Consider the following 19,007-nt stretch of genomic DNA (forward strand, 5'->3'; position numbering starts at 1 on the left):
ACCCCAGCAGCCACCTGGGGCCAAAGAGGCCAGCAGAGTCAGTAAGACCCAGGGGCCCTGCTGCCCAGAGATGCCCAGCGCCTGCAGCGGTGCTCCTGACGGCAGGTCTGCCTCTTAGCCTCCGAGCCCTGCACGTGGCATCAAACCAAGCTTTGGGGAAAGCTGCCGACCTGCGTTGGCCCTCTGGGTCCTCACCCCGATGGCAGCGCCCGGTGCCTCCACCTGGGACCCTTTGTGCCACTTACTGAGGCTCCGCCGTCCAGCAGCACAGAAGGTGGCACGTCGAGACCCCACGCCTTCCCACGTGGGCACAGCCGCTTGGTGTCTCCTTAACCCGCCCGGAGGTCCCCTCACTCCGTTGACAGGCGTTTACCTTTCCGCCTCTGTTGAGAGCCGCTATGAGAAACAGGGAAAAATTCTTATTTGACGTGGTGGCAACTGCGTAGAAGGGGAAACTCCCGACATGGGCGCGAGAGCAGAGGCCAGATGGAACCCACGGTGCCGAGGGTTCATAGTGGGGGATCCTGCCCCCCGACTTCCAGAGTTAGCCGAGGCCGCTGTGATCCGAGCGCGGCCGCCTCCGGGGCTTTTCTTCCGTTTTCCATTGTGTAATTTAGAAGCTTCACTTCCCTCCACAATCAGCATGTGGATTTCATGTTATTTCGCTCACCTGGACGTTTGCTTCCTGCAGTTGCCTTTGTCCCTGACACACCATTGGTGGGGAAACTCCAGCACCCTGTAGAGAAGACTTTTTACCTGGAAATGAGGACAGACCCTCAGGAAGCTGTAGAAGGGGTGCTGAGGGGGGTCCCACGTGCCGCCCCTCCCCCCGGGGTGACACCTGACATGAGGGGTGCAACGTCCAAACCAGGAAACCCTCCAAGTTCCCGGGCGTCTCCTCCTCTGAGCTTTTGCTCCCCGCAGCTTCCAGAACACGGAGGCAAATGAGGCACGGCCCCTCTCCGAGCTCCCAGTCCAGTTGTGGAGTCAGACAGACAGACAGACAGGCTCCGCCGGCTCCAGGAGAGAACAGGAGAGGAGAGTGCGGGTGTCCTCGGCACGCAGGGGCGGGACGGGGATGTGCAGAACGTGGTTAAGTCACTTTAAATGTCTGGCCTCAGCTTCCCTGTGTGCCTGTATTGGGAGATCGGGTTGAGCTGCATCGGATTCCAAAACCAGTGTCGCGGGTCCCCACCGGGCTCCGGGGCTCCCGCGGACCCCACTCCACGCATCGGTGTGTGCATTTTCCGGCTGCTGCTGTCCACGGCTTTTGTCGGATTTTCAGAGGGATCTGAGACCATTGAACCACTGAGCTCGGTGGGCTCGGTGGGCTTGGAGGCCGGGCCTGGTTCGACGCTCTGTGCGTTCTTCCTGTGACGGCCCCCCGAGGCCTACCCTAGGGAGACCCGTGGTCACTGGGGGGCCGAGCCTCTGCTCTGTGAACGCCAGCCCTGGGTCTCGGGGCCACCACAGGGCAGCCAGACCTGCCTTGGTCAGCAGCCCTGACGGCTCTGTCCAGCTGCTTCAGGGGCCACCCTGCCAGGGGCCTGGACGTGATCTGGCTCTGGTCCCACCAGAGGCCGGCAGCTGAGCCTCCCTCCCCGTGTCCCCCCCACCTCCCCCCAGAAAAAGCTCCCGGCGCTGTTGCTGGGCCGCTCGGCAGACCTGCGGCCCGGCGAGTTTGTGGTGGCCATCGGCAGCCCCTTCGCCCTGCAGAACACGGTGACCACGGGCATCGTCAGCACGGCCCAGCGGGACGGCCGGGAGCTGGGCCTCCGGGACTCGGACATGGACTACATCCAGACAGACGCCATCATCAATGTGAGCTGCGCCCGCTGTAGCCACGGGGCTCCGGCCCCAGAGCCCTCGCTGTCACCGGGCGCGCCCAGCGGCCAGGAAGTTCTTTCTTTCCATTAAGTGGAGCCCTGACTCCCTGTGACTTCCACCCACGGGTGCCAGGCCGGCCCTGGGAGTTAGAGGCTGCTGCCCTGACCCGGGACAGCCCTTCAGGGGTGTAGAGGCCTAGCCAAGGCCCCTGAAATATCTTTGCCCCAATGCACACCCCGGTCAACATTGATTATTACCATTATTGTTACTGCCGCTGTTATGGTGGACGGCACCTTTTGCATATTCACAAAGCACTTTGACGCCTGGCGCCTGCCTCTCTGGCTTTGCCGTGGTTCAGACCCTCTTCCGGAAGCGTGAGGTTTTGAGAGACTCCTCGAGGCTGGTGGGGTGAGAAATGGTGCCCCATCCTGCGTCCGCCTCGTGCCGCCCTCCCCGCCGCCGCCCCCCCCCCCCCGTGGATGTGAGGCCGGAGGGAGCCCACGGGGTCTGTGCAGACAGCACGGGGCCGGTCGGACCCTCGTGATCAGGCGGCCGTGCGCTTGTCCTCTGTGGGCCTCGGCTTCCTTATCTATGAAACGGGCGACAGTGATGAGGCCTTTGGACGTTGTCCGGGGATGACATTCAATTTCATGTTTCTGTGCTGGTTGGAATGGTAGTTGGAAGAAAAAGCTTCAGGAACCCCCGGGGTCGGGGGGCTCAGGGCACAGCTAATGCCGAATTTCTTCCCCCTGCAGTACGGGAACTCCGGGGGACCGCTGGTGAACCTGGTAAGTGTCCCCTAGAGCAGGGGCCTCAGGTTTTCGGGGGCTCTGCTCACACGGCGGGTGGGGCACAGCCTCGAGGCAGGCGTGGGACCCAGAACACAGCCAACAGCCTGGAGGCCCGGGAGGAGGCTATGACCCCGAGCACGTGCTGCCCCGTGCCCCCAGGGGAGCTGGTGCTGTCAGAGGAGTGAGGGACGCCCCGAGAACAGCAGCCCAGGCCGGGGCTGTGTGCCTGTGGTGGACCTGGGGCAGGCGACACGGGTTGGGGATGAGTCGCCCCCTCGGGGTCCCCCTGTTGTCGTGTTGATAGGAGACAAGATGGGCGTGCCACGCACCTCGGCACCCGGGCTCCGTGGGTTTGGTCCCTGCGTCTGGGCCGTGTAAGGATAGACCAGGCCAGCCGAGGTGCAGCCCTCTCTAAGACACGGATGCCTGTTCCCCCAGTGCCAGATCTCAGGGAAATGCCTTAGACTTGCCATTCAGGCAGGACTTGGGAGGGGGTCCCATCCAAGGAGGGGGTCAGACAGGGACACACCCAAGCACAGTGTGAGGAGCAGGGAGAGCTCCAAAGCTCCAGCTCCGGGCTGGAGGACCTGGCAGCTGACGTGCGATCAGGGAGGGCTTCCTGGAGGCGGGAGCATCTCATCTGGGCTGTGAAGATGGAGGGTTTGGGTGGGTGGGGACGTGCAGGAGAAGGATATTCCAGGCAGAGGGCAGAGCACGGGCACGGGGTGGAGGCGTACAGGCAGGTGTCGCTGCTGGAGCGACAGATGGGACGGTGCAAGGAGGCCGGTGCACCACGTCCTGACGCGGAGGGTGCGTCTCCCCGCGCCCTGACAAGCCCGAGGCTCTAGTAGCGGTGCTGAGACCATAGCGCTGGTGTTCAAGAAAGCTCGTGTGGGAGGACCTTAGGCCGGAGGTCAGGAGGCCACGCCCTCTGGTCCAAGCGGAGGGGGGTGGGCATACGGAGGGCGCCGATGAGAGACTCTCCACCCCTGGATCCTCTCCTCGCCTGGTCCTCCCGCCTCACGGCTCCTGGGGAACAGGTGGGGATGGGCACTTGTGGGACCGGGCAGGCGAAGTGTGCCTTTGTCCAAAGCTCTGCGGCAGGCCCCAGAGGGCACCCCTGGTGACCAGGCCGGGCTCTGGCCTGGGTCGTGTGCAGGTGTCACCCCCGAGGTGAACGGGAGAGCCGGGGCAGGGGTGCCTGCTGGGCTGAGGGAGGGGCTGGGTCCAGGAGAGAGGCCTCAGGCTGCAGATCCGGCCCAGCTGCACCAGCCTCGTGGTGGGCAGGGCAGGGCAGGGTGGGAGCCCAGCTCCAAAGCGACAGAAAGGAGGGGGGATGCTGGGGGCGGCCCTGGGCCCACTCGCCCCGCCCTGCTTCTAGAAGGAGGGCATGGGGGGCTCCCACAGTCCTCATCACGTCCCTCTTGGCTCCAGCCCCTCAGAATGCTGCCTGGGGGTGTCTTCGGTCGGCGGGCTCTGCTTCTCAGGGGCAGACTGCAAGCTTCCCCGGCCGACACTCTCCAGCGATGGGGGCGGGGTCAGCTTTGGAGGCAAGTGGGGGGAGAGGTGGGGGTCCCTGACCCAGGTGTGAACCCCAGAGCACCTTTTCGGAGCTTCTCGGGGAGGGTGCTGATGGTCAGGGTCCCCTGTGGGGGCCGAGCCACGGACACGCTGCTCTGCCGCTGAGGGCAGAGGTCGCTTGGGCTCCCCGAGTGACCACCCGCTCTCATCACCTGCCCAGGACGGCGAGGTCATCGGCATCAACACGCTCAAGGTTGCGGCCGGCATCTCCTTTGCCATCCCCTCGGACCGCATCACGCGCTTCCTCACGGAGTTCCAGGACAAGCACGGCAAAGGTACGGAGCCCCCACGTGGAGGCAGGGAGGCTGTCCCAGGGCTGAGGCCACAGCCTCCAGCCGGGCCAGGAGATCCTGCAGTGCTGTGTGCCCAGGCTCACTCCTGACCCGGTCCTGACGCCCTGAGACCCCCGCCCGGGACACCTCAGCCTCTCGCAGGCCTTCCGCTTCATGGCCACGGTCACCCCTCTACCGTCCAGACGGGCCCCTCTGGCTGGGGCTCATCAGCCTCACCTCCCACCTCCAGGGGTTTGGCCCCTGGGCTTCACCTGTCTGGGCTGCTCCGTAGTTGTCAGAACCCAGTGCTTCCTTCTTTCCATCCACTCACCCCCCCACCCCCCCGTCCGACCGTCCGTTCTTCCACCCGCCCCCCCATCCCTCCACTCACCCTTCATCCATCTATCCTTCCTTTCTTCCTTCCTTCTCCTTCTTTCCTTCCTTCCATCCCTCCTTCCTTCCTCCCACGCATTCACCTGCCCACCCATGAGTTCTCCCTCTTTCAGCCCTCTGGCCATGCAGACTGCCAGGCAGCATAGCCTCTCCTCCAGGGGAGCAGAGCCCAGAGTCCGGATCCTTGGACATTACCCTCTTCTCATCCTCCGTCTCCTACCCCCATCCACACAGGCATGTCCAGCCCACCCTGCCTGCCCCCAGATGGCCACGAGCATCCATCTGGGAGAGGCCTTGACGAGGCCAGCTGACTGTCTGTCCCCTGTCCCTTGTCCCTAGTAAGGACAGGCCAGCCGCTTGCCCCAAGTCAGTGGTCACGGCCACTCTCCAGAGGAGGGCCGCGTTTCTGATCTCTGGACCTTTCCTGGCGGCCTCCGCCTTCCCATGATATTCTCTTCACCTGAGCAACTTCTCCTTCCGTCCAGTGTGTCTCCCATGACCCCTCGTGGCCCGCGCCCAGACCTGACGCAGCCCTGCTGTTCACACCTTCACATTGCTCCCCGTCTCCTCCCAGCCCCTTCGCCAGCAGCCCACTGAGGGCAGGGAGACTTCTTCATGCCTGCCCCGTCCTGCACGCCCCCACCAGCCAAGTGCACAGACTCCAGTACAGCCCAGACCAGGGCTAAGAGGACTGGTCCCATGAAGAACCGCAGTTGAGGACCCCGTTTGCTTCGTCTGTGTCCCTTATGTGAAGACAGCCTGAAGCCAGGGCACAGCCGGTCTTCCCTAAGGAAGCTGAGGGCTTCTGTTGGCCAGGGGATCATCTCACCTCTTGAGCCCTTTTCTCCTTGGCTGCTAGGAAGCTCAGAACTTGATCCAGGGCTGCACCTGCGTACCACACTTGGTTTTTCCTCTAATAACCAAGTTTTCCAGTTTAATTTTCTTCTGCTCCAGGGGTGCCTTTGACTTTGGCCACCTTCCTGGAAATCAGTGGGGCTGTACCTGGCACAGATTGAGCTGTGAGGTGACTGACTTGTTGGAAATGGGGTGATAACATCCTCTTCTTTTTTCTCTCTTCCTCTGTTGTTGTACAGGGACTGTCCCCATCCTTTGTTGTACGGGGACTGTCCCATCAGCACTGACCTCACCCCGGGCCCCAGGGAACACTCGTCCCCTGTCCCCAGAGCTGTCACCTCCCTAAGGACGTGTGGACTAATGAAAGAGCCCAACAGATTTTAGCTGAATGACTGAATTTATAATTTTAGAGCCTTCTGAAATTGACTGAAGTTCACTTTTAGGTTTTTTTTTTTTTTTTAATAAAAATACCAAATCATCCAAACCCAGTTAATCTAAATTTCTTTAAGACTAACCATCTTTTTATTATAGTGAGGGCATGTTAGTTAAGATGTGCTTCTTGTTTCCATCTAGGGGTTGGGGGGCAGAGGACTCCGGGGGACTTTCAAGGTAAGCGTGGCCCCCCAGGAGTGTCTGGGGGTTCAGGCAGCCTTAGGTCTAACATGTATCCACAGCAGGTGATTGAGTTAGTGGACTGGGCCATCCTAGGTGTCTACCCAGAAGGTACGCAGATAGTACACAAGCTTATGCCCAGGACTGAGTCGTGTGTGACCCTGGACTAGCCCTGTCCTTACTGGAAGCCTCGGAGAGTTGGAGAGGGAGGAAAGGGAAGAGGGCCAGTTGTGCTTACATATAAGTCTAACCCTGACCACACTCTCCACTGTCATTCAACATGGTCTAGGAAGTCCTAGCCATAATAATTAAATGAAAAAAAAAAAAAGAAAGAAAGAGATAAGAGGAATCTAATGGCAGAGGATAAAGGAAAACTGTCACTCTGTAGATGACATGATACTCTCTATATAGAAGATGCTGAAGGCGACACCCAAAACCAAATAGAACCCGTCAGAAAACTCCGTTAAGTTGCAGGATACAACGTTAATCTACAGAGTCCATTTTGGGGAGACAAGAGTCGATGCCGGAGACCAGTTAGGGGCCCACAGCAGCCTTTCTGGTGGCCAGGCTCGGGGGTGGCAGCCGTGGGGTGAGGGCTGGTCGGGTCCGGGATCTGTCTTGAACTTGGAGCCAGTAGGACCCGCTGAACCGTGGGGTGGGGTGTCAACGAGAAACCGATATGGCTCAGAAACCCTCTGAGCGAGGGGGAGTGAGGGACATTTCCTGGGGTGGGGGCCCTGGGGCAAATCAAGAGATTAGTCTTGACGCCGAGAAGTCCAGGTGTGAGAGCATCGCTGTCGTGTCTGTTGGTTGAAGTGAGAGTCAGTTCACGTGGCGCGCGGTTGACCGTGTGAAAATGTACCCTGCGGTGCATTTCTCCTTCCCGGGGTAGCATCCGGCCCCTCAGGCAATCACTTCCCCGCCCCGCCGCCCGCACTGTTGTTTTGTTACCGTCTTTGATGTACTTGCCTCACTTTGGATCAGCCTGGTTCCGTCTTTGTTTTGTTACCGTCTTTGATGTACTTGCCTCACTTTGGATCAGCCTGGTTCCCTGACACGTTTAGAAAGAAACAGGGCACCCAGCCTCCCTCCAAGCCTTGTTTCCAGCATCGGACACGCATCACTTAGGTGATTTTCCAGTAAGGACGGAGAGACGAAGGGTTGCAGTTATGATTCTGTTTCTGGAGAGGAGCCCGCGAGTGGGCGGGGCCCGCTGCTCCCGGGTGGGTGGAGGGTGAGGAAGCACCTGCCCCAGGACATCTGACGGGAGAGCCACTGGCCGCAGGTGACCCTGGGCTACGCTTCTCGAGGCCGCGGGTTTCTTCCTCTTTGGTAAGCGCGACCTTGGGGCCATGAGCGAAGCTGACCGGCGGCCAGTACCCGTGTCAGGAGCAGGATGGAGGGCTGAGGCCTCAGGCCCCGGGCCCTACCCCTTTCCGCTGAGGACCTCATCCAGTCTTGTGGATTTAAGTGCCATCTAGAGAGTGACTCCCCCAAATTGACATCTCCAGCCTGACCCTCTCCCCAAACCCTAGACTCAGATGTACAACTGCTTGTCACCCCCCACCCCCAATCTGTGTGTCCCCATCACCATTCCCCTTCTCAGTTATGGCAGCTCCATCCTTCCAGATGTTTCACCTGCATCCACTCCATCAGCCAGCCCCGCTGGCCCTACCTTGGGGACCTGTCGGTCCCCTACTGCCCTCTTGCCATCTCCAGCTCCACCCCCCCTCCGCCAAGCCGGCCACCAGGGACACTCAGCTCCTCTCTGCTCCTCTGTCCCTGCCTTTGCCCCCCACAGACTCTGCCCACTGCCAGAGGAGCTTCTTGCAAAATTGAAGGCAGACTGTGACGTGTCTCTGTGCAAACCCTCCCCGGGCTCCACCTCACTGGGAGTAAAACCCCAAACCCAGAGCCCACCGGATCGATGGGGTCGGGGCTCCCATGTGCTCTGACCTCATGTCCCACAGGTTCCACCATCTGGAACATCCATCAGTCTTCCTTGGTGAAATGTCTGTTTACATAATTTGCCCATTTTAAAAATTGGAGTTGTTCGTGTTCTTAAGTTTTGAGAATTCTTTATACATTCTGGATAGGATCCCTCTGTCAGATAAATGAATTGCAAATATTTTCTCCTGGTGGCATGTCTTTTCATTCTCTTAAGAGCAGAAGTTTTGTAAATTTTGATGAAGTCTAATTTACCAATTTTTGTAAATGGATTGTGAGTCTAGTGTTATATCAAAGAAACCTTTGCTAACCAAAGGTCCAGGAAGATTTTCTCTTACATTTTCTTCCAAAAGTTTTACTTTGTGAGGTTTTTAGACTTAGGACTATTAAGTGCTTTGAATTAATTTTTTAAAATAGTGCCAAATATGAATCAAGTTATTTTTTCTTTTCTTGCCTTGGATATTCAGTTGTTCCAACATCATTTGTTGAAAAGACTGCCCTTCTTTACTGAATCACCTTTGCGCTTTTGTCAGAAACAAAATGAGTATATTCTGTTCCACTTGTCTTTTTGTCCCTCTTTATACCAACATTACTGTCCTCTTTACCGTAGCTTTACGATGAGTCTTGAAGTCAGTCTTCCAACAGGTCTTCCTTTTCAAAGTTGCTTTGGTTCTTCTAAATCCTCTGCATTTCCATACAGATTTTAGAATCAGCTAGTCAATTTCTACAACCCCCCCCCAAAAAAAACCCTGCTGGTATTTTGATTGGGATGTGCTGAATCTATAGACTGATTTGGGGAAAATTGTCATTTTACCTATATTAAATCTTCTGGCCCCTGAACAGAGATACCTCCTCACTATTTAGGTCTTCTTTGATTTCTCTCAGCAGAGTTTTCTAGTTTTCAGAGCACAGCTATTACACATCTTTCATCAGATTTATTCCTAAGTATTTTGCAATTTTTGATGCTATTCAAAATTATTCTTCTAAATTTCAGTGTCTGATTGTTTGTTATGAGAATATGCAAATAAAATTGATTTTTGTATGTTGATCATAAGAGACCTGCAACTTTGATAACTCACTGATTAGTTCTTTTTGGTAAATTCCATCAGGTTTTCTAAATAGATGATTATGCCGTCTGTGAATAAAGACAGTTTTACTTCTTCCTTTCCAATCTGAATGCTTTTTTTTTTTAATTGCCTGGCTAGACCCTTCTATAAAAATATTGAATAAAAGTAGTGAGAGTGGACATCCTTGCCTCATTACTGGTGTTAGGGAGAAATTTTCAGTTTTTCACCATTAAGTATGATGTTAACTAAAGGCTTTTCATAGATGTTTGTTATCAGGTTGGAAAAGATCCCTTTTATTTGTAGTTGTTACTAGGAGTAGATGTGAGATTTCGTCAGCTGCTTTTTCTGCATCCTTTGAGATGCTAGTTTTCCTTTTTAGTCTGTTAATATGGTAAATTTCATTGGTTGGTTTTTAAATATTAAACCGTCCTTGCATTCCTGGAATAAACCTCACTTAGTCATGACGTATTATCCTTTTTATATATTGTTGGATTTGATTTGCTGAAACCATTTAAAGATTTTTTTTCTCATATATCTTCATGAGGGATATTGGTCTAGTTTTCCTTTCTGGTTTTGGTATTGGGATAATGAGTTGAGAAGTTGTTTAGGAAAAAAACTCACTCTGTCAGTCTCTTCCGCTCTCAATTTTCTACTGCGATACTATTTCGCTTCTGACACATCTGGTCAGCAGTGTGTGGGGTTTCCCCACGCCAAGCTGGGTGCCTTACAATTTAACTCAATTCTGACACCGTCTACCTGGAGATAGCATCAGACCCCACAAGTTAAGGGCTCAGTCCTACAAGACTGCCCCCCTACCCTGCTTTCAGATGCCAATTACACACCTGTGACTGTAAATCAGAATTACCCATGACCCCCTTCTCGGGTTGGATCATTTGCTAGACCAGGAAAACTGTTTACTCACTAGATTACCAATTTATTATGAAAGGATATGTCTGAGGAACAGCCTGATGAAAGAGATGAAGAGGGCAAGGTATGGGGGAGGGGTACGGAGTCCTTGCTCTCTGGGTGCACTATTCTCCTTGCATGTCCACATAGTCACCAACCCAGAAGCTCTTCGAACCCATCTTTTTGGGGTTTATGGAGGCTCCATGACATAGGCATGATTGAATAAATCATTGGCCATTGGCAACTGATTCAACCTCTAGCCCCTCTCCCCTCCCCAGAGTCAGGGAAAGGAAGGCTGGGGCTGAAATTTCCAGTCCTCTAATTACGTGGTGGTTTCCTCTGGCAACCAGCCCCCCTCCTTAGGAGCTTTCCAAAATTCACCTCATTAACATAAAGTCAAGTGTGATTGAAAGGGACTTGTTATGAATAACAGAAACCCATTTCACCTTTATTGTTCTGGAACTATCTCAGGAACTGAGAGCAAAAGATGCCCCCTGTATCTCTAATCACTTTAGGAACTTACAGAAGTTTTAGGAGCTGTGAGTTAGGAACTCTGGGCAAAGACCAAAATATATATTTCTTATTATAAGTCACAATGTCACAGAAGTACCGTTTTCCATTTTCTAGAGCCACTTGTGTAGAATTGATATGGTATCTTCCTTAAACATTAGTTAGAATTCTCCTGTGAGACCGTCTGGGTCTGAAGTTTCTTTGTGGAAAGATTTTTACCTAGAATCTCAATTTCTTTAATAGATATAGGGCTATTGAGGTTATCTATTTCTTCTTGAGTGAACTTGGTAGTTTGGAAATTTCAAGAAATTTGTCCAATTTACCTAAGTTGTCAAATTTATTGACATCGAGCTGTTCATATTAGTCTCTTATTATTAGCCTCTTAATACGTGTAGAATCTGTAGTGATGTCACTTCTCCCATTCCTGATATTGATCATTGTGTCCTTTCTCTTGTTTTCCTAATCAGTCTGGCTAAAAACGTATCAATTTTATTGAACTCAAGGAATCAACTTTTGATTTTCATTTATTTTCTCCACTATTTCTGTTTTCTATTTCTTTGATTTCTACTCGTTATTATTTCTTTTCTTCTGCCTGTATTAGATTTCATTTGATCTTCTTTTTCTAGTTTTTAAGGAGAAAGCTGAAGTTATTGATTTGATATCTTTCTTTTTTTTCTAATATTGGTACTTCAGTACTATTAATTTCCCTCTAAGTACCACTTTACCTACATCCCACAAAGTTTGGTACATTGTATTTTCATTTTTATTCAGTTTAAAATACTTTCTAATTTCCCTTTTGATTTACCTTTAAAGATGGGTTATTTAGAAATATATATTTGGTTTCTAAGTTATCGGGAATCTTGTAGGTACCTTTCTCTTAGTGATTTCTAGTTTAATTCCATTGTGGCCAGAGAGCATATTTTTATGAGACGACATTTAAAAAATGTACTGAAACCTGTTTATGGTTTAAAATATGTAAATTCTATTTCTGGGTCTAAGTCACAGGCTGGAGCAGCTGGGGGCATAGAGGTACCATCTTAGCCTATTATGTGTATAGTGCTCCAACCAGAGGGCCTGCCACATGGTTAGAGCTCACTGGGTATTATCAATTAATATATTATGTATGGAGAAGGCAGGGGAAGGTGACGAGTTCAGACCAGAATAAGGTGCGTTTGGGGAACCTGCGGGATGGAGGCTGGAGAGAAGAGCCCCACTGTCCGCTGGGGTTTGGATCTGGGGCTTAGCAGGAGAGCAGATGTCAGAGCTGAGGTGGTTGGATGGTGCCTGAGAGGGTGAGGGTGGCACAAAGCCACAAGATTAGAGCCAGGACGTCTCCCAGCTCCTCAAGAGCAGCCTAGTGGAGAGAGGTAACTCTAGGTGCCTGATCACAAGGGGCTGGGCTGGTCCAAGCAAGGTGACTCCTGCTGCCTTTACTACTGGTGTAGGGGGTGGGGGAATTCTGCCCCTGCCTGGCTCCTCGGCGGGGACAGAGGCTTTCACGGTGGCTCTAACCAAGTCCTGACATGCTCGGTTTCTAGACTGGAAGAAGCGCTTCATTGGCATACGGATGCGGACCATCACACCAAGGTGAGTGCTGAAGGACGCTGCCCCCTGCCACCCCTCCGTCCTCATCCCTCACCTCGAGCTTCCTCCCAGACCCTGGCCCCGACATGCCCGGCCACCTGCAGGTGCTCCAGCACACCAGACACACTCAGGCTTCTGAGCCTTTGCTCAGGCCGGCCCCTCTGCCTGGAATGCCTTTCCCCCTTTGCCTGATACGTTCCTTTGGCTTCCGTAGGACTCCATTCAGGTGCCCCTCCTCCAGGAAGCCTCCCAGGTTAGTTTCCTGTGGCTTCCGTAACAAATTACCGCAAACTCGGTGGCTTAAAACAAGAGAAATTCATTCTCTCACAGTTCTGGAAGCCCACAGTCCAAAATCAAGGTGTCAGCTGGGCTGCACTCCCCCAGGACACTCCAGGGGGAGGATCCTTCCTTGTACCTCCCAGCTTCTGGTGGTTCCAGGTGTTTCTTGGACTGTAGTTGCATCACTGCAAGCTCTGCCTTTCTCATCGCGTGGCCTCTTTTCCTGTGTGTCTGTGTCCGATCTCCCTCTTATTTCTCTTATAAAAACACCAGCCATTGGATTAAGGGCCCACCCTAAGTCAGGCTGATCTCACCTAGAGATTCTTAACCAACCACCTCTGCAAAGACCCTATTTCCAAACAAGGTCACGTTCTGAGGCCCTAGGTGGACGTGAATTTTGGGGGTGGGGGGGACACTATCCTACCTCCCCGGGCTACTCGAGTGGGAGGAGGTGCCTCCCCTTCACTTGCAATGCCGTGCGTCCCTGGCCAGCATCGCACTGGTCCCACGGTGCCAGAATTGCCCATCCACAACCTTGACCGTGAGCTCCTTGGGAGCAGGGACTGCGTCCTGCTCATCTGTCTGCTCCCCACCGCCCCCCAGAACCCCGTCTACAGCAGAGTGGGTGCCTGGAAATACTAAGTGAGTGAAATAGAGAAGGGGGCGGGGAAGAGGAGGGAGAGCGCGGAAGGAAAGGAAGCTGAAGGGGAGAAAACGCAACGTCAAGTCCAAGGTTTGAAGAAGGAAGAGGTCACTGCGTTGGGGAGCTCTGGGAAGAGATAAGCTCACCTGATTGACCCCCCCCCCTCAGTCCCTAAAATAACCTTCTTCCCGTTTCAGCAAATGTTCACATGGGGATAAATCTGAAAGCAATTTGGAATCAAGACCAATATGCCAATTGATCTCCTCAAGGTGTTCTTTCTCTCTCCCTATCACCCATCCACCCAGTCTTGTGTCTCTCCACAGCCTCATTCACCCGTTGTCTGTTCACCCTCCTCTTCCTTTCCTCCCTCCCTCATCTTTCCTCCCCCCACCCTCCCGTCTGTCTGTCCGTCACCCTCCCCTCTTTACACTTCTAACCATCCACCTTCACCGAGGTTTCTCTTGAGGAGCCCGTGTTGAGTAGGGGACACAGACAAGAATCCGTGACAACCCAGCGTGGCCAGTGGCAGGACAGGGCAATGTGGGAGCCCAAAGGAGACGCCTGGTCTGGCCTGAGTGGTGGAGAGAAGGAAGAGTCAGTTTAGAGGCTCAGAAGAAGTGCCTTAACAGTGGAACTGCCTTTTCAGTTTGGTGGAGGAGCTCAAGGCCAGCAACCCAGACTTCCCGGCGGTCAGCAGTGGAATTTACGTGCAAGAGGTGGTCCCAAATTCACCTTCTCAGAGGTAGGCTCCACCACAGGAAGCAGGGAGACTGGGCAGGTGGGTACAGGGCCTGGGCTGGGCTTCACTGATCTGCACGACCTTTAGCTTCCTGGCAGCATGATGCAACGCGGAGTGGCGGGCGGGATTCTGGCCAGTCCTGTAAGCCAGAGGCAGGCTGGAGAGGGGCAGGCCGTGCCCTTCCTTGGCCCAGAATGTCCTTTCCTTGTGTCTGGGGAGACAGGGTAGCAGAGGTCACCCCGAGCTGAGAACTCGGCATCAGCGTGGCTCTCACCGGCCCAGTGGGCCAGCCTGGGTCTTTCTGGGCCAGTGTTTTCATCTACCAAATGGGCATGATTCGGCTTAATCTTCCTGTCCCACGAGACATTGTCAAGATCAAATGAAATAAAACCTCGTCTTCTTGGAAACCATCAAGTACTAGAGAAAGGTCGAATGTTGCAACACTGGGAGCTGAGGCAGGCAGTGCGGTGGGTGGGGTCTGACGCACTTGCACGGCTGATCCTGTGCCCCAGACCAGCTCTGAGCAAGCGCCTGCCCCCCGCCACCCCGCCTCAGGGCTCCATCAGTGCAGTGGGTGGGCTGCATCAGATCCTGCTTTTAACTGTAACTCCGGAAGCTGGAGACAGTCCACGCTGAGGTCTCGGGCTGCTGTAAGGGACGGGTAGAGGGCGGGGTGGAGCCGGGCAGGTGGGCCCCCCCCAGCCCCTGTGGCCCCTTCAACCCGACAGGACCCCCCCTTTCTGTTTTGTGTGCTGCACTGGGCGACGCGGATCTCTTGTGTCCTTCTGCCGTGAACACAGCACACACGCTCAGCCCGCAGCCAAAATTTTACTGCAGTAAAAATTGTTGAAATACCGATCCGTGAAGCCAAAGAATAACCACCACAACTCAAGCTCTTTATTCCAAGTTGCTGCACCCCAGTGATTCAGCAGACAGCAGTCACCGAGAGCGGCCACACGCAGGGCACCCCAAGAGCCAGACAGGGGAGCTCGGTGGTGATGGTGGCTGCCGCTGACCGAGGCTGCGTGTGAGCTGTGCGTTCCACGTGCGTCATCTCAGTTAATCCTCACCGCAGCCTGGGACAAAGTCACTCCTCCGAGGTCACACGGCCCACACGTGCGGATCTGGGCGCTATCACCCATGCATCGAACCACAGTGCCACCCTGCCTGCCCTCTGGGTGCAGGGGAAGGTCACAGCGAGTCAGGTGCAGAAAAGGGGGGCCAGCCCAGCTCGCTCTGTCTCTGATGGGAAAGTCTTAGGTTCGAATCAACCCCCTGGACCTCGTCATTTGCAAAGCACGTTCCCACAGAGGGCTGTAGATGTGGAAACTGAGGCTCCAAAGGGCAGAGCACCTGGCCCAAGGCAGCCCAGCTAGGGAGGCTGCAGCCAGAACGTGACCCCAGCCCTTCTGATGTATAGAAGTAGACCAACAAAGCGCTAGTCCATTGTAGGACAGTGCCTAGCGTCTGGTGTGAGGGCCTTGCGGTCGGGGCCCTGTTCTTCCCTGTTGACATGAATTCTCTTAATGTACTGCTGTTAAAGCCCACTGTGCCCAGACCCGGGCCCGGGCCTCTCGGGGCGGAGCTGTGACCATGTGTCTCTCCTGTTGGCAGAGGAGGCATCCAAGATGGCGACATCATCGTCAAGGTCAACGGGCGCCCTCTGGCCGACTCCAGCGAGCTGCAGGAGGCCGTCCTGACCGAGTCGCCCCTGCTGCTGCAGGTGCGGCGGGGGAACGATGACCTGCTCTTCAGCATTGTGCCCGAGGTCGTCCTGTGAGGGTGGGGCCCCCTCCCTCCGTCGCAGACCCAGAGCCAGCAGACGGGCTCCGCCCAGAGCCGCTGCCTCCCATGGGGTCAGGACAAAGGACCGAGGTCGGTCCTCAGCAGAGCCAGAGGCCTCCCCCCGGCCGTCCAGGGCCAGAGCCACGGGCTGGGCTTGGCCAGGGGTCTGCAGCTCAGCCTTCTGGGAGGATTGGCTCCAGCGTCACGGTGCCCCTGGGGGCAGCCCAATGTCCCCCCACCCACGAAATGCTCCTGAGGGCCCTTCCAAGTTCCCAGATCTAGAAAACTCTTCTATTTCGCCGGAGGAAGTCCCATCCTCTCTCCCGCCTTCCTGCCTTTGCACCTGTTGATAGGATACCTCTCTCTGGAATGCCCGCCGGCCCTCCCCTCCCCTCCCTGACTCTCACCTGTTCAGGTCTCAGCCCTCCAGCCTCCTCCTCTCCCAGGTGCGCCTCCCTGGCCTCCCACACCCGATAGCACAGCGCCCACCACGTTGAATGACCAGGGCTGTCTGCCCGGCCAATCGGCTCCCCTTGACGAGTCAGGTTTGACGGGTCTGGCCCGGAGCTGGCACGGCGGGATGTCCCCCGGCTGTCCAGCTAAGCCCCAGGGCTTGGCGATGAGGTCCGCCTTCCCAGGCGCAAGAGAAGCTGGCAGGGAGCGGAGCGCGTCTGACCCCCTGGAAGGCCGCCCGTGCTCCGGGAGGGGCCCCTGGGGTGGAGGGCGGAGTGCAGAGGAAGCTGGGGCCTGCGGGGGGGGGGGGGGGGGGGGAGGGAGGACGGAGCCGGCTGCAGCTCCCCTGGCTGCTCTGTGTAGAGCGGGACTCAGGGCGTCGCCCAGGAGCAGGCGAGGTGCTCCTCTCTCCGTGGGGAGCCTGTTTCCAGGCGGCCCCGGGAGTTCACTGCGCAGCCCGGCCCCCCATGTTGCTTGTACTGTACGTTTCTCTACTGTATGGGAATTAAAGTTTACAAGCACACGGTCCTGTGCCAGCAGAGGCGTCTGGGGCGGCCCACCCGCCGCTGTGCAGCCTCTCCCGACCCAGAGCTGACACATCGGTGGGCACGGAGACCCGGGGCCAGCCGCCTGGAGCGCCCAGGCATCGCCACGCCCCAGCCGCCCCACCACTCAGCCCTGGCTCCCCACTTACTCCCAGCCCCCCGGTCCCCGGCAAGACCCCTCCCCTCCCCGTGCCGTGGCCTCTCCCACCAGGCAGGAGGGTCCTGAGACCCCCGACCTCCTGGCAGTCGGGCAGAGCCCTTGGGGAGGCGCCTGGCTGGCAGCGGCAAGTCCGCTGAGCGTGCAGTGTGTGCCCGGCCAGGCCGTGTGACAAAGGCTGCCCTGCATCTCTGCTGTGTCATCCTCGCCGCACACCACCCAGCAACAGGGAGTGAGGCGGGACAGGAGGGACAAAGCTCGCTGCCCAGGGACTCCGCGGGGGCTGCCCAGGGATGGCCGGAGCTGTGAACTTGCCCAGGGCCAGCTCCCAGGGTCACAAGTGGGGTTCTGAGGGTGAGGGGCGCCCATCAGGGCTGAGAGGGAGGGGCCCAGCCCCGTGTTCTGGACCACCGGCCCAGGAGGATCAAGGCCCCTTGGTTCCAAACCTCCCAGAGGGGCGGGGTCTGCCGCCAGCCGGCCTCTGTGTGACCGCGGCCACCTTCTGCCTCGGGGGTGGGGCGGGGGAGTGACCTCAGACTGCAGACTTCAAGCTTTTCCGAGCTCCCAGAGCCCGAGGTTCAACAGGTCCAGACTTAAGTGACCCGCCACGGGGCGGATTTCAGGAGACGCTCTCAGACGGCCATGGCGGCGGCCAGAATCGTGCTCAGTGCCTAGAGGGGCTCACAGGAGACGTGTGGGGACAGGCGTGCCGGGCGCTGGAGATGCTGAGTGCGGCCAGCTGGCTGGATGGGGGAAGGGAAATCGGACCAAAAAGCACTCAGCACCCACACTCAGAAAAGAACCAGAAGCTGTCACAGGAGGCTCTTTAATGCCGGCTCTGGGATCTGGTTCGCCATCCCGGGTTTCGCAATCCCGGGGCTCAGATGATCACGTGAACTGAGTACCCTTCTTAGGCCCCGCCCCTGGGCTGTACCCAGGCCCTGCTGGGGAAGGAGGGGGCCAGGCATAGAGGCGGCCCTGCCAGGCACCTCCAGACCCCTACCATGCCCTGGTCCCCACTGCCGGCCGGCCCGCCGGCCCCCTCCCGTCCACCCTGAGCTGGACTCCCACAGCTACAGCCCGTCCCGGTGGCAGCATCCTCCGAAAACGGCAGAGCACGGCCCCGGAGCCTGGTTCAGCCCACGCCGCGGGGCTGCCCCCCTCCCAGCCAGCCCCCATCCCTCCCCTCCCCTCCAGGGTGGGCCACAGTGTCCCCACAGAGCAGGCCCCGTGCCATCCCACCCCTCAGTCTAGAACAGCCCGAACGTCCGAAGGCTGTCCACCCTCTGAGGTCTCTGCTGTCCCTCCCACCGGGCAGGCCGCCTGCTTTGCGCCCTTGCGACGGCCCGTGCAGCGAGGCCCTCGCTCTCCATCTTCAGCCGTCCCGAGCACATGCCCCGCGGCCACCTGGTCCCCCCGAGAGTAAGAAGCCCGGGGCTGTGGGAGCGGCAGTCCAGGGCATGGCCGCTGGCGGGTGGGCCTGGACTTGGGCAGAGGGCGAGCTGGAAGCAGGGCACTGAGAGCCCATGCCTACGGTGGAGTGTATCATCTGAAAACAAACACATACCACCACCACCCCCTTGTCAAGAACAGAAGCCTGACAGCCTCCACACCACCTGCGGCCCCTCCCACGACGCCCCCTCCTTCCCTCACGTTGTGGGGTCCTCATTTCCTCCCTTTGCTTTAAAGTTTGATCACCTACGCCTGCATTGCTAAACACAAGCAGAGTTTCACGTGCAGCTTTCACTGTTCGAAATGGGATCCCGCGACGCGTCCTCGTTTGTGTGTTTTACCAAGTACGGTGCCCGTGAGCCTCATCCGCGGTGACGCGTGGCCTCAGTCACCGATGTTCATCATCGCTGCAGAGCGTCTGGTCCACGAGCTCCTGTCTCCTGGTGACAGACACCTGGGCTGTTTCCAGCTCGGGGCTGTGCCTCAGCTCCTCCACGCAGCCGTGAGCATGGGTGTGTGTCTCCGGCGACTGCGTAAGCATTTCTGCTGGGTGCCTTTCTAGGAGTGAGACGGCTGGGTCACTGGGTGCCCGTATGTGCCGTTTGGGTA

At 56.5% G+C, this 19,007-nt stretch overlaps 1 protein-coding gene across 6 annotated transcripts in view; it reads left to right on the top strand.

The window, feature by feature from the left end:
• The window catches only part of HTRA3 (HtrA serine peptidase 3), a 32,431-nt gene extending 15,664 nt beyond the window's left edge, over positions 1 to 16,767 (top strand). The window contains exons 4-11 of one of the 6 annotated variants that reach the window (XM_067036759.1): positions 1,627 to 1,821; positions 2,583 to 2,615; positions 4,360 to 4,474; positions 6,293 to 6,328; positions 12,300 to 12,348; positions 13,465 to 13,536; positions 13,914 to 14,009; positions 15,621 to 16,184. In XM_067036759.1, coding sequence (XP_066892860.1) covers positions 1,627 to 1,821; positions 2,583 to 2,615; positions 4,360 to 4,474; positions 6,293 to 6,328; positions 12,300 to 12,348; positions 13,465 to 13,536; positions 13,914 to 14,009; positions 15,621 to 15,786 — 762 coding nt within the window. In that variant the 3' untranslated portion in view covers positions 15,787 to 16,184. The other 5 variants (XM_067036761.1, XM_067036760.1, XM_067036762.1 and 2 more) reach the window with 5 other exon arrangements.
• The last annotated feature ends 2,240 nt before the right edge of the window (positions 16,768 to 19,007 follow it).

The sequence above is a fragment of the Kogia breviceps genome, chromosome 6 (assembly GCF_026419965.1).
Source record: "Kogia breviceps isolate mKogBre1 chromosome 6, mKogBre1 haplotype 1, whole genome shotgun sequence".
Taxonomy (NCBI): Eukaryota; Metazoa; Chordata; class Mammalia; order Artiodactyla; family Physeteridae; genus Kogia; species Kogia breviceps.